Source organism: Boleophthalmus pectinirostris, unplaced genomic scaffold (genome assembly GCF_026225935.1).
Source record: "Boleophthalmus pectinirostris isolate CB_2022bp ecotype Guang Dong unplaced genomic scaffold, ASM2622593v1 HiC_scaffold_1, whole genome shotgun sequence".
NCBI lineage: Eukaryota > Metazoa > Chordata > Actinopteri > Gobiiformes > Gobiidae > Boleophthalmus > Boleophthalmus pectinirostris.
The window spans coordinates 14,699,114-14,724,049 of record NW_026570970.1 but is presented as its reverse complement, the minus strand read 5'-3'; the positions used below and the strand labels follow the sequence as shown (position 1 = coordinate 14,724,049).

General features: G+C 38.8%; 2 protein-coding genes across 4 annotated transcripts in view; both read right to left on the bottom strand.

Annotated features, from left to right (window-relative positions):
- The window catches only part of zgc:162707 (UPF0524 protein C3orf70 homolog B), a 47,650-nt gene extending 36,669 nt beyond the window's left edge, over positions 1–10,981 (bottom strand). Inside the window, exon 1 of the mRNA XM_020931912.2 lies at positions 10,445–10,981. Within this exon, the coding sequence (XP_020787571.1) occupies positions 10,445–10,628 (184 nt within the window). The 5' untranslated portion in view covers positions 10,629–10,981. The remainder of the gene's footprint in view (positions 1–10,444) is intronic.
- A 488-nt stretch (positions 10,982–11,469) lies between these two features.
- ehhadh (enoyl-CoA, hydratase/3-hydroxyacyl CoA dehydrogenase) lies at positions 11,470–24,852 on the bottom strand. 3 transcript variants are annotated; one of them, XM_020931883.2, is made up of 7 exons: positions 24,662–24,852; positions 24,085–24,188; positions 23,236–23,405; positions 22,679–22,790; positions 21,050–21,154; positions 13,352–13,693; positions 11,471–13,013 (listed from the first exon to the last, which is right to left on the bottom strand). In XM_020931883.2, the coding sequence occupies exons 1-7, from the start codon at positions 24,733–24,735 to the stop codon at positions 11,773–11,775; spliced, it is 2,148 nt and encodes a 715-aa protein (XP_020787542.1). In that variant the 5' UTR covers positions 24,736–24,852; the 3' UTR covers positions 11,471–11,772. The 3 variants fall into 3 exon arrangements, with proteins under 3 accessions (XP_055009710.1, XP_020787542.1, XP_055009707.1); XM_055153732.1 differs by lacking the exon at positions 23,236–23,405 and having other exon boundaries at positions 24,662–24,798; XM_055153735.1 differs by lacking the exons at positions 21,050–21,154; positions 22,679–22,790; positions 23,236–23,405; positions 24,085–24,188; positions 24,662–24,852 and adding an exon at positions 18,740–19,169 and having other exon boundaries at positions 11,470–13,013.
- Positions 24,853–24,936: the final 84 nt, after the last annotated feature.

Sequence of the window (24,936 nt, the reverse complement as noted above, 5' to 3'; positions counted from 1 at the left end):
ATAACTAGAGCATTATCTCACACTGTGTTCATTGTGAAGTGCAGCGGTGAAATAAAACTCTAACAGGAACAGGTCCATTGATTTCCTCTTCAAAACTGACCCCACGCTTCATAGTGGCATTTCACGGGAGCAAGCAGCAGAATCTCTTATTTGGAAAACTGTATCACCATTTTTAATCCTCCATGTCCGACCTGGAGTTTAACTTTTTCAAATAATTTCAAGTTGACTTTTTGAATGGCTAGAGCTGTGGGCAGGGATAGGGGATAGGTGCAAATAGAAATTTTCTGAGCCTGGACAATGCACAAATACTCAAACGTGCATGAATCAAATCAAAATAATAGTGTTAGGATGAAACTGAACTAAAATTGCGAGTTAAGTTGGCATAATTATCAAATCACAAAGCCTGCAGTTATTGAAATAGTAAAATGTCCTCTGCAGAGAACAACATATCTTGTCTTTTTAAAGGTAAAACATGATTTTTTTAAAATGTTTTTCATGGGATTCTTGTGTTAGTTTAAAGGTGCAATCTGTAACTCTTCTGGTGGAGTGTTGGAGATGTAGCCTGGAATTTTCCACAGTACGGCATTACACTTATTTATCTCTATGGAGACAGCAGGTGACGTCAAAAGGCCAAGTTACATGTCAGATTGGTGGAGAAGCGAGCTGACTAACAGTAATAATGTAAGTTTATAGATCAATAAAAACCTACGCTATAGATTAAACACAAAATAATGCCAGGCCGGTACACAAGCAGATGGGGGACCCTCCATCAGAAAAGTTACACAGTGGACCTTTAACAGTTTGAATTTCAGTTTTCTCCTAATGATAATGCGAAAATCAGCTGGAAAGTCCCTCTGGCTGGAAGATCCCTAAGCTGGAAAGTCCCCAGGCTGGGAAGTCCCCTGGAATTGTACCCTTTATGAAACTGAGTTAGTTAATCTATATATTATATATATAAATAAAAACATTATATATTATATATACATATATATATATATATATGTATTAATTAAACAAGCAAGTTACAATTTATCTCAACACATTTAATCATACAGATAAACAAAATATGCAAAAATTAGTGGTCTCAAACAAAAACAAAGAGAGTAAATACAGTGTGTCAAATTTCTCGTCAGGAATAGTCCACAAGTGAGGCACACACTTTATGTATAATCTGTCAATTTTTCATGGGTATTATGTCCTTGGAATAGTCCACCAGTGAGGCCTCAGTTCGGAAGGATCGGTAAAATGACATAAACAAGGCCCGACATTTGGTCTCGCTACACATTTCATTTTATTATGACATAGAACGCTGATTTTCTAACTCAGGACATTATAGTGCGAGAATGTCCCACCTCTCCCGGGCACAGTAGTCACTCGTGTGCCACCCAAGAGATGGAGGCGTCCAGAGGGAGGAGGAGGACATTCCCGCCAAAACAATGGGACGCTCGCCCTTGGACTTTCCAGCGAGGGGAACGCTCGAGCCGGTATTCGTTAATGGTCTTGGAGTTGTTAATAATGTCCACTCTGACCATACATGACAAATCTAATCAACCTTTGTTGTAGTCCTACGAGTTCACAATTTGATCTATATTTATAGTTAGTAAAGGTTTTTTTTTTTTTTTTGGTGGATGGTACATCACATACTCCGTGGAGATGTTATTACTTTGCCTGGAATGTTCCATGGTATGACATTAAACACATCCATCTAGCATTTATTCATTACGGGGGTTTCTATTGCATTAGCATTTATTCATTACGGGGGTTTCTATTGCTAATAAAGATGATAATTGAGATAGATAGGTTTAATCTCTACCATGGAACATTCTTGAACATTCTAAAGCGGACATGTCAGACTCAGGCCCGGGGGTCAAATTTGACTCGCAATTTAATAATATTTGGCCTGCGAGATCATTTCAAATATGTATTAGAGCTGGCCCACCGGCTACAGATAGACTATAGAGACATTATTTAAAATTTTGTGATTATTTTATATTCTGCTTGTTCTGGATTCAATGTTTAAGCAAAATTATTATTAAACATTTATTTTAATAAGAAAAGGTTTAACATTACATATCTCGAAAGAAGAGAAAACAGATGAATAAATATTTAGTTTGGGCCACGACTTAGTCTGAGTTTTTAATTTTGGCCCTCTGTGAATCTGAGTTTGACAGCCCTGTTCTAAAGTAACAACATCTCCATGAAGTTAAGCAGATGGCAGATCCTCCAGTAGAAAAGTTACGCAGTGCACCTTTAATATTCTGCGTCACTCACCAGCTTCATCTTTAATGGTACAAGCACAGACATGATGCTCGTTTTCACTGGAGCTGTGGTAGTGCTAGACTCAGCAGGTCAGTGTATTCTGGAACATGGCCGTCCAGGGAAAAGAAGCCGAGAATTACAACGGAAACACATTCAGAGGTTAGTCGCCCCGTGGAGAGTCCAGGATTAAATAATGAGTAAATAAATGACTTGTGCGTCTAGACATGAAGTGCGAAGATATCTGCAGCTGTAAGTGGGAAGCATTCTATCATGATAAAGCAGATCAGTGGAGCTGTGTTTGGTTTTATTTTTGCTCACTGGAAATGCAGTTTTGCCAGCAATGTTCCACAAAATTAATAAATTAAAAATAAACCAAATTAAAGTTCAAATTAAATTAAACAAATTGCATGCCTCGAGGCGGTCGTTTTAGTTTTAAAATGTTCGTATTAACGAGCTCTACATGATCCTGCTGTTTTTATTTCACTGTTTTGTCTGTAGATAAATTCTTATTCCAATTATGGAACTGTCTCTAAATTCGCTCTTATAACTGCTAGCCTTGGTGAGCTTTATTTGACTGGAGCTGAACGCTTTGGGTGACGCCAAACTCCTCAAGTCCTCTTCTTTATACAGTCTATGGGTACAAGTAGGTGATACAACTAAACAGGTATTTATTGGTCTGTAATTGAATAAATGAAAAACAAGATACATTTATATAAATCTTTGGATCATTCTAGACAAAGCTATAACATTTTCTTCAGATAAGTGAGTGAAGAAGTTCAGAAAAAAAAGGCTTAATTGGTGAAAAGTGCTCAAAATGGCATCAATAAACAAGAATCTGAAATGAAGAGATAACAAAGTAAACATTTCTCATTAAAAAAGAGCTGAACTACTCTTGTCTTTAAAAGTTTCTAAACACTTTGGCAAATAAAGTTTTCTTCTAGTCCAATTATGTGTTTTCTTTCCTCTAAGATAAATGCAGCATTATGGGAGTGAATGCACACAGTATCCCTACAGTAATGCACTTGTACGATAAACATGCTGGTGTGTGAGACTGGCCTATAATTAAACTAATCAGAGCTGTCATCCAGTACACCTCATCAGCCTGATTTAGTTTGCTCTGATGAGTATTGTGATAATATCAGTGTTTGAACATGCTTGCTATTTTTAGTTTGCAATCATCTTATACCGGCAAATGGTGTCATATAGGCGTCGCTTTCATCTCACTTCTCAAATGTCTTCAAATCGGTTTAATTCAGAGCTCAGTTAATGGACGTCTAAAAGTAAATTCGAATCGCTTTTTTTCCCTTCAATTTTGTCATCAAAGCAAAGGATGATTTTAAGCGTGTTAACTCCACTATCAGAAATGTTATCTGCAATCTTGCTTTTTTTTCGTAAAGCATAAAAATTAGCCAGACATTTGAGTTATGCCTTGTGGGTATGCTCAAATCTGAGAAAACTTAAAGGTACTACATTACACAAAATTGATTCTTGTGAGTGTTTAGTCATGTTAGAACGCTGTTATGTCATCAAAAACATAACTGGAGGTGTGTTATGTTTCATTCACACATGTTTGGGTAATCCTCTGTCTACATCTCCAAAGCTCAAATGCTCTCTTCCACCTTGTGATGTCATGAAGTAGTAGTTTCCAAGTTAACATCTACCTTTGACCTTTTGATCAGTGGAGGTTGCCAATTCCAGGGCTGAAATTATCCAAATGATTCTAGTGAACATGCATGTAGTTTGGAGCACTTCCTGTATAGCCTCTATTCACACTTAGGTCACAAACCAAGAAGGACGTTTGGAAAGATGCGATTACAACTTCCAGTGTAGTTACCGACAATGGGCTCGCCTAACATGGATTTATTAAAACCAACTGTGATAAAACCCATTGAAGTAAATGTGATCAGCGGTAAAATGAAGACTGCTACGTGCTGTTTGGAATCACCTTGAATTTGGCGCCTCGTATCTTCTAATCGCATGTACCCAGTGCGCTCAGGAAATGAGGAAAACTGAGGTATGGTTGTAATTGTTATTAGTTGAACATAATGGAACACTACAATGACATTTGGATGAAGAAAACTGGGCTTGGGAAGTTGTGATCGCATCTTGGTTTTTGACGTAAGTGTGAATAGAGCCTATTAAGGTGGAATACAGTATTTTCAGTTTGAGAGAAGAACTCTGTGTTAAACATGTGTGAATGAAGCAAAACACAACTCTCAGTATGTTTGTGTAGTGTGATTCATCAGACGGTTTCACTTCGTGGAAACTGTCTGACCTCTCAGCATTACAATTCATTCACTTGGCAGTAGGCAGGTACTTTTTTAAAATGTAACCAATCGCTGCTATTTGGTCAGCGCTAACTGGTATATTAAGCTTTTCCCAAATCCCGTAGGAAGAAGGACAATAACGTCTTTCCCCTTGATAAAATTTACCAAACATTGTCGTTGTTCCGGCTTTAAATACTCGATCTCGGGAATCGTTGCCAACACAAAATGTATGGCTCTTCACTGATTGGCTGATGCCCGGGCTCGCACTTCCGGGGTTCTTGTAAACCATCTAGTGTATTCTGATTCCTGATCTACTAGCTGGAGAGAAATGAAATTGAGCAGACACTAGGTGGCACCAGCCTCGCTAGTGATTGCGATGAAGAAACAACATAATAACGGAGATCAGGAAATAGCCTCATGTGTGTCCTTTCATAGTAAATGGTAAATGGTCATTTTTCTATAGTGCTTTTCCACCTTCAAGGCACTCAAAGCTCTTTACAACAAGGAAACACTCACCCATTGATGCACACACTCACATAATATTGTACACAGACACTCGAGGCGAACTGGGTTAAGTGTCTTGCCCCATTCATCTGTGGGAGCCACTATCAAAAAAGTTGCAATTTTGCCCTTGTGGTAAAGCATAAAAAACAGCCAAACTTTTGAGCTAATGCCTTGTGGGTACGCTCAAATCTGGGTACGCTCAAAACGTAATTATGCTAATAACAAACCCAAGATAGGCAAGGTGCTATGGTCTTTCCAGAATGTTAAATCACACACCGCTGAGGCTAATTGGCATTGCAAGGGCTCCTTTTCCTACAAATTTATCTTGTTGGAACATAACATAGTGAAAAAAAAAAAAATCAACCTTTAAATGGATCAGCTTTCACACAAATTTAATCAGAGCTAATTATGTAAATGGCATAAATTGGAAGTAAAAGTCATGGGACCACTTCAAAGCAAAAACTCACCAATGCCTCCACTAGATACCACAAATCTTGAAATTCTGACAGGGTTAGCTAGCTGAAAAAAAAAAAAATGATGCAACTCAACTAGGTCTGGCTCAGAAACATGAAATACCCAAGTTTAGCTCGTGATAAACACTGGAAGGAACTCATCACTTCCCTGCCACATCAGATCTGTCAAACGGGCCTGGCTTTGTGCACATGGGGACATCTACTAGTAAATCCAATGATTACAAGGCAAAGATTACAGTGATTCTTTCTGCGCGGGTTCGCCATAAGCCCGAGCGGGGACGGGGTGGTGATTGTGTTCCTCGTTGATGGGAGGATGGTTGCCGTGGTAAATGGGGCCTGAGGGGAGACGAGGAGGCCGTAACAGCTTCTCAGCCCCGTGCTATTGTGATTATATCGGAAAAGGAAGTACAGGGTGGGTCGGATGGGCTGCGAAAATACCATGGATATTTATTGCAGGGAGGGGTTGAAAGACTTTGCAAAACTACATCGGAAAATATATGAGTTTCTGTACATTGAACATTAGGGACGCAATGATATCCAAATCTCTGGGTACAATATTATCAGGATATGGTATGTTTTTCAGGAAGTAACAACAACAACAAGACTCAATTTTGTGTAATATAAAACCTTAAAGGGACAGTCCGGAATTTTGTTTAGTTTCTAACTATGGCCATTGACATGCACTAGCCTAGCACTAGCGACCTCTGCAAACACAGAGACTGGATGGAATATTTTTAAAAAGTGTCTCCACACGTCTCCAACACTCTGGCTCACTAGGAAATGAGGTCCTATGTCCAAAATTCCAGACTGTCCCTTTGAAGGAAGACTGCAATGGGCCTCTGTTCTTCTTCTTCTTCTTCTTCTACTGTGCTGTTGGCCATTTAAAGTTGTCCAAATCATTTCATTACATCGTTTGTGCTTTGGAAACCAGCATTGTAACAGCTCAGTGGGGGAGTAAAACAGTCTCTGAGAATAACTTGTCCACTGCAGAGAGTCTGGCAATGCGCTGGTCACACCTTTCATCTACTACTAACACCTAAAAACATTTATTTTAGCAACAAATTGAAATCTAATGCTAGCCAGGAATCTGCAAAGCTACAACAGACAAAGGACAACATTTAACAACAATAAAGTATGGTTAGGCCTGTCATGATAATCACTATATCTTATACTTAGACAAATTTTATTGATCCACAAGGGAAATTATTTGGACACAATAATAAATTCTAACTATGGAGCAGAAATAGCATGAGACTGGTGGAAGAAGTACCAGCACTTGATTTTGTTTTGTTACTTAAGTAAAAGTACAGATACCAGAGCAAAGAAATACTTGTCATATGAAAAAAATAAAAGTAAAGTAAGTAAAGACTAAAAGTAAAAGTATTTCTCGCATATTTTGAGGTCTCAAACTCTAATAGAAATACTTTTACTTTTCAGTCCTGTAGTGGAGTACAAAGTACAGATACATGCTCTCAAATGAAGTGAAGTAAAAGTAAAACGTATCCATTCTAAAATGTACTAAAGTAAAGTAAAGATACCAGATTTTTTTTTCACTTAAGTACAATACTTTACTACTTTTACTTTGTTACATTCCACCACTGCAAATAAAGCATAATTGTATAAAAGTACATAAAAATATATAGAAATAACACAAATATATCTCTGCAATCGACTTATCATTCACTGTATGATGGATGAAACAATAAGTTTTTGTTGTCAATATTTATCAGTATTTACCTTTTCTTTGTATTAGCTGAAGAAAGTTGAATTATGAACAAAAATGATTAATTACATTCAGCCATTTATTTATTGCAGATCAAAAATATTTAAAGGTGTATTGTGTAACTTTTTTGGTGGAGGGTTCATCACCTGCTTGTTTCCATGGATATGTCATTGCTCTGCCTGGAATGTTCCACAATATGACTTTAAACAGCTCTACTTTATATTTCTTCAATTATACGTGGTTTAATAACTTAAAAAAAAACAAAAAAAAAAACATAGAAGAACAGGCATTCTAACTGTGAGTGGGGTTGCCTCTCCACAGATCTGACCTGTAACTTGGCCTGGTTTGGTCATCATGAAGATAGAAAGGTTTAATACCATACTGTGAAACATTCTAGACAAAGTAATGATATTTCCACCAGAAAAGTTACACAGTGCACCTTTAACAATATTGTACATTTTAAATATTTTTATGGATAATTCTGCTTTACGGTGACAATATATCCCACTTCAAAATTTGTTATCGTGATAAGCCTCAGTATGGGTAAATGCCTTGAAAATTCAACAAAGCCCACGGTTAGTAGTAATCTCGTACAGCCTGACCTGCAGCTGCAATTGTTGTTAAGTGTAACTATGGCAACACAAAGGCTTCACCCAAAATAAGGGCCATCGTCAGGGTGGATTTCAAAGCTTGGATTTGTTGGTCAATGAATTAGGCTGCACCGGATAATTACACTGGGTTACTTGAGAAACAACATGGACATAGGAATAGTGATTCAAACAGTTTCATTTTATTTTGTTTCATTTTTTATATTTTTGTTCGTTTTGTTTGTTAAAATCACTAATATTTTTTTAAAATAAGATGCAAGAGCAAATTTCCTTATTTCATTTGTTCAAACATTTCTTCATTATAAGGCATATTTTCATTGTAGTTCAAAAAATTATTATGTCTTCCATTTGATATGATTGCAATCAATAGACACTAAATACTATCTGTATACCAAAAACACAACCATATTTAAAAAGAGATCAATGGATATGTGTTTTTTCATGGCCACTGCTTATAAATGATCGTCTAGAATCTAGAGAAATAAATCGCCCACAAAGTCTGCTGATATTATTAGGTTGATATTATGAAGGGACGATTTTATTATTTTCCTCAACTTATCTCATTGTAATTTAATGCAGACTCTTCCACAACCTTGGTTTAAAACAAACCAGATGCAGTGAAGTCACATTTTTGAAGTGTTTTCTTCGTAGTTAAGTGTTCATATAAGATTTCGTGCATGTTCTTTAGGCAGCAGGTTGGGTCAAACAAAAAATGATGTTCTGCCAATCTATTAATGTTGTTTCCTCATCACAAACAGACTGGGAATTGTGTTTTGTTTCATTCACACATGTTTAACACTCAAACCCTATGTTTTGGCTGAGTTCTTCTTTCAACCAGAAAAAACTGTTCCGCCTTGTGACATCATGTGGTGATACTAAGGGCTCCACTGTGTTTTTAAACTCCATACACCTTCACTAGAATCATTTGGTGATGATTTCAGCCCTGGAAGTGTTCATCTCTGCTGAACAAAAGGTAAAAGGAGCTGTTAACTTGAAAACTACCACACACACACTTCACAATGTGGAACAGACAATTTTTCAGCTGGGGTTGCTCAAACAAAAATGAAACAAAACACAACTCTGGGTATGTTTTTGATGAGGTAACATCCTAACACTGCTTAAAGCTCACAAGAGTCAGTTTTGTGTAATATAGGACCTTTAAGGGTGACGGCTGATAATGCAGAAAGTGCAAATATCAATTTAATAGATCGCTCTTTCTCTATGAAATAGCCACTTTTATTTTATGGTCTTAGTAATGGGTTATTCTTGTACAACTCATCTTTTAAATTAATTTATGGCATACACTTAACAGCCAATACATTCTGGTTGTCGGCTTGAGCACACATTTGGGATACGCTTTAAAAATCTGACATTTGAAACCCATGCTTTAAAGGTGCACTGTGTAACTTTTCTGGTAGAGGGTCCATCGCCTGCTTGTTTCTATGGATATATCACTGCTCTGCCCGGGATGTTCCACAGAAAGACATTAAACATCTCTATCTTACATTTATTAAAATTACAGGTGGTTCTATAGCTCAAAAATGCCAAGAAAAACAGACATTCTGACTGTGAGCGGGGCGTCTCCACAGATCTGACATGTTACTTGGTCTGGTTTGGTCTCCATGAAGATAGAAAAATGTAATATCATACTCAAAAAATTCAAGACAAAGCAGTAACATCTCCATGCAGAAAAGCATTTGATGGACCCAACAGAAAAGTTACACAATGCGCCTTTTAAAGATCCCACTTCTATCTACACAGCTCCATTTTGATGTGTCATAAAATGAACACTCTAAACTCCAGGTGATGTGTGTGGGACGGTCTAAGAATAAACTACAATACCCATGATTCCCCTAACAAAAGGCCAATGTCTTTTTAATAGTTCTGCTCAGATAACCATGGAAACTGTGGATTTGCCAACACAGAGGAATGCTGTTAAGAATATGAATTGACTGTGTGATCATGTTCATGTCATGAAAAAGCAGAAATGAAAGTGGTGATTCAAGCGTGTGATGTCTACAAGCTGTTTCTCAGTGATGGATGGACTGTTCACCGGATGTCCCCAAAATGTGCTTGTTCATAGTTTGGGGAATAGAGCCTTTAGTTTTTATAGCCATGGAGAGGTGGTGTGCAATATTACGGATGTTAAATTCATGTGAGGTTACTGGCACAGGCACATCTGGATTCTACGGCACAGGGGAGCAGTGTAAGTCAAACTAATGAAGAAATGCAAAACTAAAGAAAAAAATGTTGAGCTATATTGTATCCTATTAGATTTCAAATGGCCTTGTAATTCCTGGTTATTACAGGAATGACAATATAATTATTGTAGTCACTGACATAGGTTTGTGATGTTAATGAAGATGCGCGTAATTTAGTCAGTAATTAAATATTACGCAGTCTTATGCTTGTCAAGTGTAAACGTTCCTGCTGGCCAGTGTAGCCTGTAAAAGTGAGAGTAGGGCTGTCTTTTTCCTGCGGGTCGACGCGGTTAAGACTTGACAGGTTTGCTTCACCTCGTAATGAGACACATTTACGACCATCATTCCAATGGTGACACACATATTTGTGACAAAGAGGAGACGTGTTGGCGCATGCAGCAGAACTTACAGTGACACCAGCCCAAGTGGCAGCACCAGTGCAGCTTGAAGCACTTCCCGTGGCTGTGTGTGGCGCAAATGGAGAGTCCATCGCAAGGCAGGAAGTCTGGTCTCCCCGCGCAGCTTTTGGCCAAAGCTTGTGCCTCGTCCAACTTCTCACTTTTCGGACACTTATGTGCTCCCGAGGCGGCCATGCCGACATTTCCCGAGTCCGAATATAAAAACGCACACCGCTACGTCCGGGAAAACTGTTCCAAAGCTGCTGAGCGCGAGAGGAGCTTCTCCTTTCCTCGGGCTGGAGAAGCTGTGAAAGTGGGGGGCGGACGCGAATACCGCTGTGGATGTGCAAACACACCGCAGCTGGCTTTGTGTTCCCGCTACAAATGAGTGTATATAGTCCGAAATCAAGACCGCACCACACGGAGATGTCTTTGGTCTTCGCAAAAGATTCCCATAGTGGTGGGAGTCACATCTTTATATCCACCCGTAACGTCGCGGAGCTCCTGTGTGCGCGCAAACGGAGCAGCGCGCATCTGAACTTCATCACCACAGGAGGAGTCTCTGCGCACACACCGCCTACTTCTGCCGCTTCACAAACTTGAACAGTGACCTCACCAAACATTCAGCACGTCTCCACTTAACGACAAAGATACGCTTATGTAAGCCTACAATACTACGCATTTAAGGTATATTCAAGCCAAGTATTTTTTTGAACACAGAGCTATAAAATATATAATTGTGAGCTGCCGCTAGGTGGCAGACCCAACATCTGCTCCCAGTATGAGATGTAGCGGGGAAATGAATCTAAAGCATTTAACAGCTGTGGTCTCTTCGTTCAGACTCCAGCTGTACGCAGACAAAAGCAAAGCAGCGTTACATGAAGACACGTCCTCCTCCCGGCTAAGAGACACAATTTTCATGCTAGAGAGAGAGAAAAAAAAATCTATCAACATTAATGGGCTGTCGTCACTAAGAAAAATGTAGGGAAGAAAAGACAAAATAAAATTTTATTTATGCATTTTGCATTTAATTTATTATTTGAAGTTTTTTTTTTTTTTTTTTTTACAAAAAAATATTAATTCTATTCATACACATTCATTTATGTATTAACATTTTAATAAAACAAAGGAGATCAAAATATCAAGGCACTTAGGCAATTTCATTAATTTCACATTCATAGCATAATGAAAACTGCATTATTATGTGTTGATTCACAGAATGAAGTAATAGAATCATTATAAAGCTTGGTTATTAAAGTGATAAACAGTAGCCCTCTTATGATGCCTGTTAAGGTTTGATGACTGCCCACATATCAGATTCAGCCAAAGGCACTCTGTGTTACAGTGCGCTGTGTGGGGTCCTCATCACCTCTTTCCATTTCTGAATGGGTGGGCTGCCGCTGGACACCAGCCTCCTCAGCAGACTGCTGGGCTGGAGATAGGGTACATCTGGGTGCTGCTGCTGGTAGTGCTCCAGTCTCTGTAGGACTCGGGACAGTCCCACCTGACTGGCATAGAACATGGGCCCCCCACGGTGCCGGGGGAAACTGAAGCCAAACACATAGATCATGTCTATGTCCTCTGGTCCTGCTGCAATGCCCTCCTGGAGGATGTTGAAGCCCTCATTGATGAGACTGTACAGGCAACGCTCCAGCACCTCCTGGGAGTCGATGCGGCGGGGAACCAGTCCCTGACGAGCCCTGTACTCCTCTAGGAAACTCTGCAGCCAGGGGTCAGGCCGGGCCTCTCTGCTGCCAGCTGGTTCATATAGGTACCAGCCCCGGCCCGTCTTCTGCCCAAAGCGACCCTGCTCACACAGCAGGTCCCCCAGAGGGCAGTACCTGCGCCCTTGACGCACCCTGCTCATCTGTCCGGGCTCCACCAGACCCTCGGCCTTACGCACCTTCCAGCCCACGTCCAGCCCTGACAGGTCGGACATCCTGAACAGCCCCATGGGGAAACCAAACTTCTCCAGGGTATGATCCACCATCTCAGGACTGGCCCCTTCCTCCACAAGAAACACGGCCTGCTCAGCATAAAGCTTCAGCATTCGATTGCTCACAAAGCCTCTGCAGTTGCCCACTGCCACACTGACTTTGCCAATCCTCTTGCCCAACTTCATAACAGTGGCCACAGCCTGAGGAGCAGAGCGCGGTCCGTACACCACCTCCAGCAGCTTCATGAGGTGGGCTGGGGCAAAGAAGTGCATGCCCACCACCAGCTCAGGCCTGTGGGTCTGAGAGGCCAACTCATCTATGTCCAGAGCCGAGGTGTTACTGCAGAGAAGTGTGTCTGTTTTACACACAGAGGAGAGCCGCTTAAAGATCTGCTTTTTCAGGCCCAGGTCTTCAAACACAGCCTCTATCACCAGCTCCACGTCTGCCACCGCCTCCAGCTCCACACTGTAGTGGACCTGATGCTTCACTGAGGGCACTCCTCTCTTCTGAGCTGCCCTGGCCAACATGCCCGACACCGCGCTCTGCCCTGCCATCATCTGCTGCTGCTGTGTCTCCACGGCAACCACAGACAGTCCGGCCAAAGCCAGGGCCACAGTGATACCTCTGCCCATAGTGCCCAGACCTTCAGGGATGAAAACACAAAACAGCATCCTTAAATGAATATTCAAAACTGGAATATTGTGAAGAGAAACCTTGATTTTGGTTACACATTATTATTAAACACACCGCAGAGCAGAAAGTACAAACAACAAAACATATTAGTTTTGACAAAGCAGTATAAAGTTGGCAGCTCAAAGCTTCTGTACACTGGAGTTCCTCATCTAAATTGTCACACATCCAATAGCTGCAGGAGGGGCTCAGCTGACACCATCATGGAAGCTTACTCTCCACAGTCAGTCACAAATAACATGAATCAACACTCATATGTGCTATATTTAAACTCAAACCCAAAGCTCTTACCTATGACGGCGACCTTTGACACATGTTTAGGCTTGCTGTTGTCCCAGCGAGCTCCATTGGGCATGCTCCACCTGCTCACCACTCTCTGGGAGAAGAAGCAGTACTGCAGAGCGCGGGCCTGTCCTGACGTGAACAGGGTGTCCATGAGCTCTCTCTCCCTCTGGATGCCCTGAGCGTAGGGTAGTGTGGCTGCTGCCTGCACAGCCTGGACACATGCCACTGGAGCCATGGCCCCACGGGCGCTCTGTTTGACCCTCTGCATCACCCTTTCAAAAAGGGCATCCATATCAGCAGGGCAGGGGCACGGCAGGGTACTTATCCGGCGGGATTCCAGTGACTGTCCTGAAAAACAAAATGTTATCAACCATTATTCAGATGAAATATGCAAAAACACATACTTTCCAAAGACATGTTTGTCCACACAAACTGGTATCATTTGATTTAGGCTGTTTTTTAGGTAAAAGCTATTCTCCACTTTCCATTTTGGCTGTGGTTTAGGTAATTTTCTTCGATTTGTCGCCTGCACTCACTATAATTGCTTATCCAGCGCACTTATCCACTCAATCACCAGATCCCCTTGTAGCTTCTGAAAGCACCGTGATTTGACAGACCATTTCCCAGATAATCAGGGCGACTCTGCTACAGCTCTGTTACAGTTCACCTTGAATTGAACCACAAACAGGAGAAGTCAAACTATTGAGTCCCTCCATTCCAACCATTTTTGTGTCTGGTGCTAACAACTGGATTTAATAACATCAACAAATTTATTGAAAAACAAGAACTGTTCATCTAGAAAGAGGGAGTCCTCAAAATGACCGCAACAAGTATAAATACAGTAGAGCAGACAGTAGGCTACATAAAGTCAAAATGAAACTAATGCTGTAAATACTGTATCAGCATTTTCAAAGGGATAGAAGTTAAAGAGCAAAAAACAAACCGCACACTTCCACTGTTCCATTTGAGACAGCATTTACATCTTATTTCTTAATTCCTCTTTCTGTTCCCAGTGATATGATTACATGAGACAGTAGTTAGAATCCTTCACAGCTCCACTGAATTACACTCAGCTGTGTCTGGGCCAAAACTGGGTCATCATCACGAGAGCGCAGAGGGGCCCAGCCTGATGCAAGCTCTCCATATTCTAACATATACATTTTAGTCATTTAGAAGAATCAAACCACAAGAAGAGATGATTAAAGTCTTAAAGAGAATGTTACGTGTCCCAGTGTACTGTATTTTAACTGTATTTTATTTATTTATTATCATCTCTTGTCTGTTTTCTGTACATTTTTTTAACTTTAATTTTACATATATATTAACGTAATAAATTGTCTTTTTTGTAATTAAATTTTTAAAATTTTATTTTATATACAGATTTTTTTTTTATCTATAAAAAAATATTAATTAAAAATAATAATAAAAAATAAAGGTCATAAATTCAAAGTCAAGCAAGAAAAAAACAAAACAAATCCTTCATAGACATTTCAGTGCTATAGAGTTGTACTTTCTACCATGGACATTATTGTACCATATTTTATTTATCATTTTTTGTATAATTTATAATTTTTTCCATTAACCCTGTACCTTTATTACCAGCAAAAAAAAATCTCAATAAAAAGATTAAAAATAAAATTTTAAAAAAGTCATAAATTCATAGTCAAAGAAAATATATAAATAAATAAATTCTTCATAGACATTGTACAGTTATAGAGTAGAGAGTAGTCTTTTCTACCCTGGACATTATAACGTGGTTAATCTGTAAATGGTAGAGCTATGTCAGTGGATTTGTTGTGTAGCTTGTAGTCAGCCTGCTCACCCTGACAGATGTAGTTGGCAGATGTTCCAACCGCTGGGCAAAAAAGTTAATCTCATGACCAATAACAGCCCCATCCCCAAACCCCTGTGCCAACTCTGCAGCATTTTACATTTAAATCTATAACTCAACAGATGTAGTCCATGGTATATATTTCAGTATCGCAGACAGAGTGGCCCACATAAATTTAGCAGCTCGATCTCTGTCCTCATTTGACTCTGGGCGCTAATCATCTCATGACCAGCGCGTATCACTCAAAATCTCCACCAGATTTTCCCTCCAATCTCCACAAAGCTCCATCTTGTATGCGGTTGGCTTCTCTGTCTGACTCCGTTAAACCAGGGCTTAAAGGTGCACTGCGTAACATTTCTAGCGGAGGATCAGACACCTGCTTGCCTGCTTATTGCTTTGTCTAGAATGTTCCACGGTAAAGATTAAACCGACCTATTGCGAGGGAGATCAGCAGGTTACAGCACGACGCTACGTTACAGTTCGGATCTGTGGAGAGTCACCCCTATTCACAGGAGGAAGTATTGTATTTTTGAGCAATAGAAACTAGGGGCGTGCAAAAATATCTAAATATTGATATATCGTATCGTTTAATGTGATGATACAGTATCGATATCGTGAGCTGCTGTATCAATATATTGGCAAGAGTAGTTTTTAGTATATTTTAATAAATTATTTTGTTATAGCTACAGTTTTGTTGCTTGTTTAGAGGAAGTAACTTGTTTATTTGACATTTTCACTGTTTTGATGATTAAAATGTGTGTGTTTCAGATTAACTTGGTACAAGAAGTGGTTTAACAAAGACTTTTAGTATCACAGCCATGATTTTGTCTTTATTTTCACTGAACCGAATCAAACCGATTTGAAATATATCGTATCGAATCGAAAGCTCACCGTATCGAGGTATGTATCGTATCGGCAACTTCTTAATGATATCCAGCCCTAATAGAAACATCTGTAATGGATAAATGCTAGTTGGATATGGTTAATGTTGCACCACGGAGCAATAACATCTCCATGGAGACAAGTAAGTAGCGGGAACTCCGCTAGAAATGTTACGCAGTGCACCTTTAAATAACAATCCTCACTCACTTGCTCACCCACTCAAACACATCTCGACTGACAGCGCTACACTGAAAAATATGAAGGAACAGCTGAATTTTGTGAGTCATTTCTTGCTGTTTGAGGTTGATTTTTATAAAGTGATTATGTTTTTTTTTACAGAGTTGTTATAATGTTAGCTCCTCCCACATGACGAGGGCAGAGAGTAGGCATTATTGGTGAAGTGTTTTGCTTAAGGACACAAGAGCATAATGAAAACTCAAACTACCAAAACTTAACAGAGGACAGTTACTAGTGATGTAACAATAGCCAAAATATCGTGATATCGCATCGTCAAAAGTCTCACAATAATATCGTGGGCCATCACAATATATCAAATTAGAAGTCTCTTTGCTTAAATTAAGAGTTATGGTGCAGCAACAGCTAAACAAAAAAAGGTGGAACTACATAGACCATGATCCTTTGCTCTGTTTCAATGCAGTTACATGAAGAAATAACTGTTAAAACTTTGAAATCTTACTTTGGATTAAGTCTTGTCAAGGCATTTTAAGAGGAAAAAGTAGCAAATTCACACACTTAGCCTCCACAAAATATCACAATAAATATCGTACCGTGAGGTGCATTTTGTGAAAATATCATACCAAGAAATATGGAGATCGCTACATCCCTAACAATTACTTACATTGTTATTTCTGTTCCTGTAGACTTTTTTGTTAGTATATATAAAATTGAGAGAATTATCTGACATAAAGCCAAAAAAATTATTGGCTTGGGAAGGGCATCTGGATTAAACCACTTTTCACTTACTTCTGACATTTCTTACAACCACGTGCGGCTATGTGAATCAAAAATTGGGTCATTTCTCAACAGCAGACATTGCGTAGATGAAACGTTAATATTCTCAGCGGACCGAGCATTTAAAGAAGATTGAAGTGGGTCAGTGTTTTAAATGTTCAGAGCTCAAAGTGATATCATGACGGCAGTGTCAGCGCTACAATTATGGCAATGCCCCAGTTTGATTCTATAAAGGTCCACTATGTAACTTTTCAGGAGTGTCTGCATAGAGGTGTAGTAATCAAAATTAACATCTCTCCATAGAGACAAACAAGTGACATCAGCAGGCCAAGTTACAGGTCATAGGATATTGTGTCTTTCAAGGTATTTTTTAGCAATAAAATATTATAATTAACAAATGCAAAATAGATAAGTTTACTAGAGCAAGGCATTACAATTTAAAAGGTATCTACATGTTTAAAAAAAAACAGATTCAGAACCAAGGTTATGGAGCGAAGCATCACTGTGAAAGGAGTTAAATTATGGAATAGTCTCGACAAAGACATAAAAGAATCAAGTCGAATGACGGCTAGGGGTGTGCAAAAATATTGAAATATCGATATATCGTATTGTTTAATGTGATGATACAGTATCGATATTGTGAACTGCTGTATCGATATAACGCCAAGAGTATTTTTAGGTATATTTTACTAAATTATTTTGTTACAGCACTACAGTTTTGTTGCTTGTTCAGAGGAAGGAAACTTCTTTTGTTCACTGTTTTGATGATTAAAATGTTTGTGTTTCATATTCACTTGGCACAAGTAGTTGTTTAACAAAGACTTTTAGTATTTATTGAACTGTATTGAATGGACTTGTAATATATATATAATTATAATACCATATTGAATTGAAAGTGCAGTGTATCGTATCGTCGCCTGTGTATCAAGATATGTATCGTATCAGCAACTTCTTAATGATACCCAGCCCTAATCACAGCCATGATTTAGCCATTATTTTTAATTGAACTGTATCAAATCAATTTAAATATTTATCATACTGAATCAAAAGTGCACTGTATCGAGATATGTATCGTATCGTGGCCTATGTATTGAGGTATGTATCGTATCGGCAACTTCTTAATGATACCCAACCCTAATGATGGCATTTAAAAAACACACATAAAATCCAGCGCAATGTGTATGTATGAAAAAGGAGCATAATAGTGAAGATTTCAGTTTGCAGTTGATGTGACTGATTGTTACTGAACTGAAACGCACTGATTTGAAATGTGCGAAGGAAGTGACTATCAGTGTTAATGTTTTGTCTGGAAAAGGAAAAAGGGGGCAGATAACATAAGATTACTTTTCTTTCTGCTCCTTTTCATTCATGTTGTGACACTGTTAATGTCTTTTTATACTTTATGAATGAAATAAACAAACAAACAAAAAATACTATGATATTTTGGCAGGTGGCGAATGCTCCACCAGAAAAATGACACAGTGTAGCTTCAAGATTTGAGTTTTCCGCTATCTGCCAGACCACTGCATCATGTTACAAAAAACCTAAAATATTTGTGGGCTGTTTAAATAATTTCATCTGACCTACTTCTACAAGAAAGCAGGGGGTGGGACTTGCAGATTTGGACAAGATTATCACCACAATGCCAAAACTGCACTCCCCCTTCAATGGGCTTCAGATATTAAAAAAAGAAAAGAAAATGAAACTACCATCAGATCTTTGCTTAAAAGACCTAATTCGAGTATCTCTCTGTTCGAGCCTGATGATCCCTGATGACTGAAGATGGATCTCTTTGCAGTGACACAAGAGGTTTTCACAGAATTCAAGCACCATTCTCAAGTGCTTCATTTTACTAAAAAAAAGAGAAAGAGAAAGAAAGAAAAACACACACAAGAGAACGACAACAAAACCCTAACCACATAATATTTGCAGCACAACCCCACTGTAGCATTTGTAGCTTGTGTGAGAATGGTGCCCTGACACATTTGAAAGCCTTGCGTGTTAAATATTGATCAATTTGAAATCATATTCTAGTTTTCGCAGCAGCAGGCCTGTCAGTTGCTGCTATTATAGTGTATGTGAATGGGGAACTCTTTGTACAGTTTGAGCAGTCATTGTTCCTCACTACAGGGACACTTAAAGCTTCCATTGAGCGCAGATTAGCTTGATTTGTGAAGCGGCGCTCCTATGCAACTGCCGAGGTCCATTATTAATATTCCAGGAAAGTTTGTCCCTTTTCGCCCTCTTTAATAATAGAGTAAAAGCTGTGAAGACATCAGAGCACATCTGACACAGGCATGCAACATTTATGGATGGAGGAGTGGAGGAGGAGCTGCTGTGTGCTCTTCCGCCTTTGACTTCCTCCACCTATACCTCCACACTTTTTCATGTTGGACTATGTTGAAAGAGGTTCCCGGTTCCTGGAGGGATACTGCAAACTTTCACTCAGTTTGATTTGAAAGAAGAGGGATTGTTTTTTTTAGAATTTTAGAGTTGCGTATGCTAGGCTTGTCACTAGGGATGTAACAATAAGTGGAATATTGTGATATCGTATCGTCAAAGTTCTCACAATAATATCTTGGACCATCACAATATGTAAATTACAAGTCTTGTTAATGAGATTCGTTTGGTTTTCCAATATTTTATGTTATTAGGTTAGGTTACAGACCAAGAGTTTTTTTCATATCTGACATTTTCGACTGCTCACTAGTGGTCTTTCTCAGAGTGGTCACGTGACGTCAACTGATTTATACAGGTTTTGGCACAGTCTTCCTACTGGTGGAGGGAGGATGACAGCGCCATCTGCAGTCCAACGTCCTCAGGACAGTATCCCAGGAGCAAACATTCAAATCATTGGGACAGAAGAAAATAAACATCGCCGCTGGATTAAAGAGGCAATCAAAATACGGAAACGTGCCCACGGGACTATAAACCGGAAAGAGGCGGCTTTTTTACTCTCACACACCTGGGATACTGTCCTGAGGAAGTCGGACTGCAGATGGCGCTTTCATCCTGCCTCCACCGGTAGGAAGACAGCGCCAAAACCTGTTTAAATCAGCTGAACAGACACGTCACAGCAACATCACGTGACCACTCTGAGGAAGACCACTAGTGAGCAGCCAAAACTATCAGGTATGAAAACAAACTCTTGGTCTGTAAAAAGAACCTAATAACATACAAGTCTTGTTTTTTAAATTAAGAGTTATGGTCCAGCAATAGCTAAAAAAAGACAGAGGGAACTACATAGATCCTTTACTCAATTTCAGCCTAAACTACATGAAAAAATAACAATTCTAAATACTTTTAAGTCTTCTTTGGATTAAGTCTTATCAAGGCATTTTAAGAGGGAAAAAGGAGCATATTCACATTTTTGTTTGCCTCCACAGAATATCGCAATAAATACCATACCTTGAGATGTATATTGTGAAAATATCGTACTGAGAGATTTGGATACTGTTACATCCCTAATCGTGAGCCTCCCCACCATATCATGAGCTTTCCCACGATATCGCAATAAATATCGTACTGTGAGGTTAATATCGTAACATAAGACTTAGATATCGTTACACCCTTACTTGTCACGATAACAAATTTTGAAGCAGGATATATTGGTGAAAATATGATAAACTATAATATTGCAACTATTATTCCATTTACAAATTAACCCATGAGCAGATTTAAACTACAAAAACTACAGCAATATTAATAATAATAATATCATCAGACTGAAATAGCGCTTTTTTGGACACTCAAGATGCTCTACAAACAAATAAGAAGCAACACTAACTATTCAAAATGTACATTTACATAAATAGCAGAATGAAGCACTTAAGTATTTAGTTTGCATCTGTAATAAGTCATAAGTTATTAATTTAACTTTCTACAGCTCAAATCTCATCATATAGCCAAAAAAACAACATTTCAGGCAAACGTTTCTGAGTAGTAAAGAACAAGTCCATTTCATACATAGTTATTATTGTGATGGGCCTAGTGTATGTGCGATTTATCTGTATACTTACCCACAACACTCAGAGCAAACTTGATAGCAGCTTCCACGGTGTTTTTGTCAGTGACCTGGTCCACCATCCCGAGCTTTAAGGCCTCCGCTGCAGTCACATAACGACCTGGAGAACACATTAAAGATGCACCGTGTAACTTTTCTGGAGGAGGATCTGTCAAATGCTTTTCTCCATGTTATAGCTTTGTGTGGAATGTTTCACAGTATGGGATTTAGATCAAAACCAGCCCAAGTTACAGGTCAGATCAGGTCACAATGTTTGTTTTTCTAGGTATTTTTGAGCTGTAAAACCACCTGTAATTGAATAAACGTAAGGTAGAGCTGTTTAATGTCATACTGTGGAACATTCCGATATCCGAAGAAACAAGCAGGTGACAGACAATCAACCAGAAAAGTTACGCAGAGCACCTTTAAAGACATATGATGACATCTGCGGGAATGTAGAGGTTTTTAAATCATTCACATCCTAAATAGGGAGGCATGATCTTTTATTAAACGATTAAATGAACCCTGATGTGCTGAATATTTCACTGGAGTGTGTAATATCATAAGCCCCTTTATATGATGAAATCAACTCTGGACTCTCCATCAGAAAGAGCACTCTGAAGTCTGAAAGTAAGCAGTGACCTCTGCTGGTCAAACTGAGTAACTACCAGTTTAATTTATCTGAACGTAATAAAAGATAAACTGTTGTGTATTGATGAAATGTATTACTTTTCTTCTCCTTTTATTAGTTTTTAGTTTTAAGACACCACACCAAGACAAAAAAGACAAACAAACAATTATTTTAAAGAGCAAGAAAACATTTTGCTTTTATTGTTTTCTTGAACTGTGCAGTATAGTCAGAGTGACACTCCGTTTGCACCTGCAAGTTCTTTTACTTTCCAGTAAAGTGAAGTGATTAGGCCTGTCACAATAATTACTATATCGACTTATTGTTGGATATATGAAATCTGGAACAATATTTTTAGGGGTTAATACTTTTCGTGTGTATATTTTCTTTGCACCACTGGGAAATTTGTTGTTACCTTTTGGCAATATGATTTGATTTGAGCTGGATTAGTTTGAATAAATAACTTCTATGAATCATTACAGGTGGAAACTAAGTACTAAGTGTTTTATTTTGTTTTATTTTTTTCCTATATAATGCAAAATTGGTGAGCTATTAGCCATGTTACAATGCTGTTACCTCATCAAAGACAGACCTGGAGTTGTGTTTAGTTTCATTCATACATTTGAGTAATCCTGTACTCAAAATACTCAGTTCCTCCTTGTGATGTCATGAATCAAGGAACAGCATGTTTTTAGTTTGAGAGAAGAGAGAAGTTTGTGTGTTAAACATGTGTGAATGAAACAAAACACAACTCCAGGTTTGTTTTTGATGAGGAAACAACATTATAACACAGATCAAAAAATAGCGTAATATGAGCCCTTTAACAATATTGTTGATTTAGAATAGCTTTTGTGGTCTAAATCTGCTCCTGGTTGTTGTGTCAGTGGCCGAAACTAGTCTCAGTATTATCGTTTATCATCTATAATTTTTTCAGCAATACATCATGTTTCAAAATGTGTTATCGTGACAGGCCTAGAAGTGAGTAACAGCTTAGGAAAGTCAGGCTGTTTTTGTTACCTGTGGTGATGAGGTCTAGGGCAGCTGGGACCCCGATCAGCCTTGGCAACCGCTGCGTCCCCCCCGCAGCTGGCAACAGGCCCAGCAGCACCTCTGGAAGACCTAACTGAGCCTGCAAATGTACAATACACAAGTCCAGATGAACAGAGTGTACTGGCACAAGCTGAGGTCAAGACTACAAAAGCACTAATGTGTAACTGATAAGGACTGATCTGGATTCAAGCATGTAGCAACTGATTAAATATTAATGGCCGTCACACTCCCTTAGTCCACTTCTTTAAACAGTCTATCAGTGCAAAGACACAATAATCCCAGATACTAATGGATACTAAATTTGAGCATCTTGTACTGAAAATGTTTTCCTTATGACCTACTCTACACTGCTGAGATATTTTTATTACTTATTTCTAGTTCTAAGTTCTCTTATTTCCCTTGTGGATCAATAAAGTTTGTCTAAGTCTAAGTCTGAGTAACCGTCAGATCTTGATGCAACCTGACGTGACATTTTCAGGACATAAATGTGAGGAGACAGAGGTGGATTCGAGGCGTGAACTCACTTTGGACTGTGAGATTCGGTAATGACAGCCCAGTGCCAGCTCCAGACCCCCGCCCAGAGCGCTGCCCTCGATGGCGGCCACCACGGGTTTGTTCGCGACCTCTATGGCGTCAATCATTGGCACTACGTGAGGCCCTGACATAGGCTTGCTAAACTCCTTGATATCTGCTCCTGTTACAGAGATTGCACCTATTGTTGTTATTGTTTATTAAAGAGAGATTACATATTAGACGACATTTCTATTGTTCCATTTTGCATATCTCAAAAGCACAGTAAAATGTGGTAAGTGGTTGGAGCTAGCATTGTAACTGGGATAACAAGAAAAAAAAAAGTATTTTGCAAGAATGTTTTGCAACTAATAATAATCTTCATACTAGGGTGGGCGATATTGGCAAAAATATATCCTGATGGCAATGAACAATTTTATGGCAAAATTATTAATCAGAAATGTGTTATAATGCCCAAGTAAAAAAGTGAATTTATTATAAAATTAAACCCAGAAGAGCTGAATTATCACTTATTCCATTACAGTGAAAATGTGTTTTGCTATTTTTAAACTGCTCTTTAAAAAAGCATTAAGCATGAAACCTTCACAGCCCACCATATTTGTGTTGTTTTGATTCATGTCAGTGAACTTCTGGTACCAGAAGAGAACATCATGTGCTACCAGTATATACTTTTGTTTCAAATGACTGCAAGTAGTTACATTATAGCATTACTTAAAAAAGTTATCTGATTACAGTAATCCCTTACTTTGTAACTAGTTACCGTCCAGTAATTTAATAGTAACTGTCCACTTTAATAGTAATTACCATACTATTAAAGTGTTTCCAATTGAACTTGTACCCACCTGCACAAAAGACTCCATTCTGCCCACAGATGACCACAGCCTTCACTTGAGGGTTGCTCAGAGCTTTCTGCACAGTGTCTACAATGCCCTGTCTGACAGCAGCACTGTTTCAAACACAAACATATGAATAAACTGTAAACTGTGCCAGCCTCAAGCCTGCAAAAAAGTATATGTTTTGTCAGAAAATGTGTCTTTTATTTGTTTTATTGTTGTTCTCTAATTGGTTTGATTTATGTCATAATATTCTTGTGTTCATTATTATAAATTTTGGTTCTTCTTTATTTTTATTGTTTCAGACTACGTAAATCAGATATCATACCTGTGCTTAACATCAGAAGACTGACATTTTATTTAGCATATTTATAACAGAAAAGTAGCTATGTGCAATTGCTAGTCTATAAAATCCTGAATATTGTGCTGCAGGAAGGATGTTGTATTGTTTCAGTAGGAAATGGCTAGTTGATCTAATAGGTGACCAGGGAGGTAAAGCAAGAATACTGGCACTTACCCCAGTTCGAAAAACCTTTATTTACAGACACCAGATAAAGTGCACTTTACTTTTGACTGCTTAACTCACCTGAGTGCGTTGACAGGAGGATTTTGGAGAGTAATCAATCCAACTGAGCCCGAGACAAGAGTCAAAGCTGCCATGTCGATGTCAGAGCTGTGGTCACCGTGGCTTCAGGTTAAGAAATGGACTATGGAACTAAAGTCGCATTGCACAATTTAATATGATTGTATCTTTCGCGGACTGCACAAACCCTAAAACAGTCTTCTTCTCATTGTTAGATTGCAAGCGTGGAACTTTACTGCCTCCTACTGCACGACATTGGGACGAATTGATGAGGAATT

Coding starts and splice junctions, on each gene's coding strand:
- ehhadh (XM_020931883.2), bottom strand. CDS start 24,735: ATGGCAGCTTTGACTCTTGTCTCGGGCTCAGTTGGATTGATTACTCTC. Junction 22,791..23,235: donor ACCGAATCTCACAGTCCAAA/GTGAGTTCACGC, acceptor GTACATTTGCAG/GCTCAGTTAGGTCTTCCAGA. Junction 21,155..22,678: donor CCTAGACCTCATCACCACAG/GTAACAAAAACA, acceptor TGTGTTCTCCAG/GTCGTTATGTGACTGCAGCG.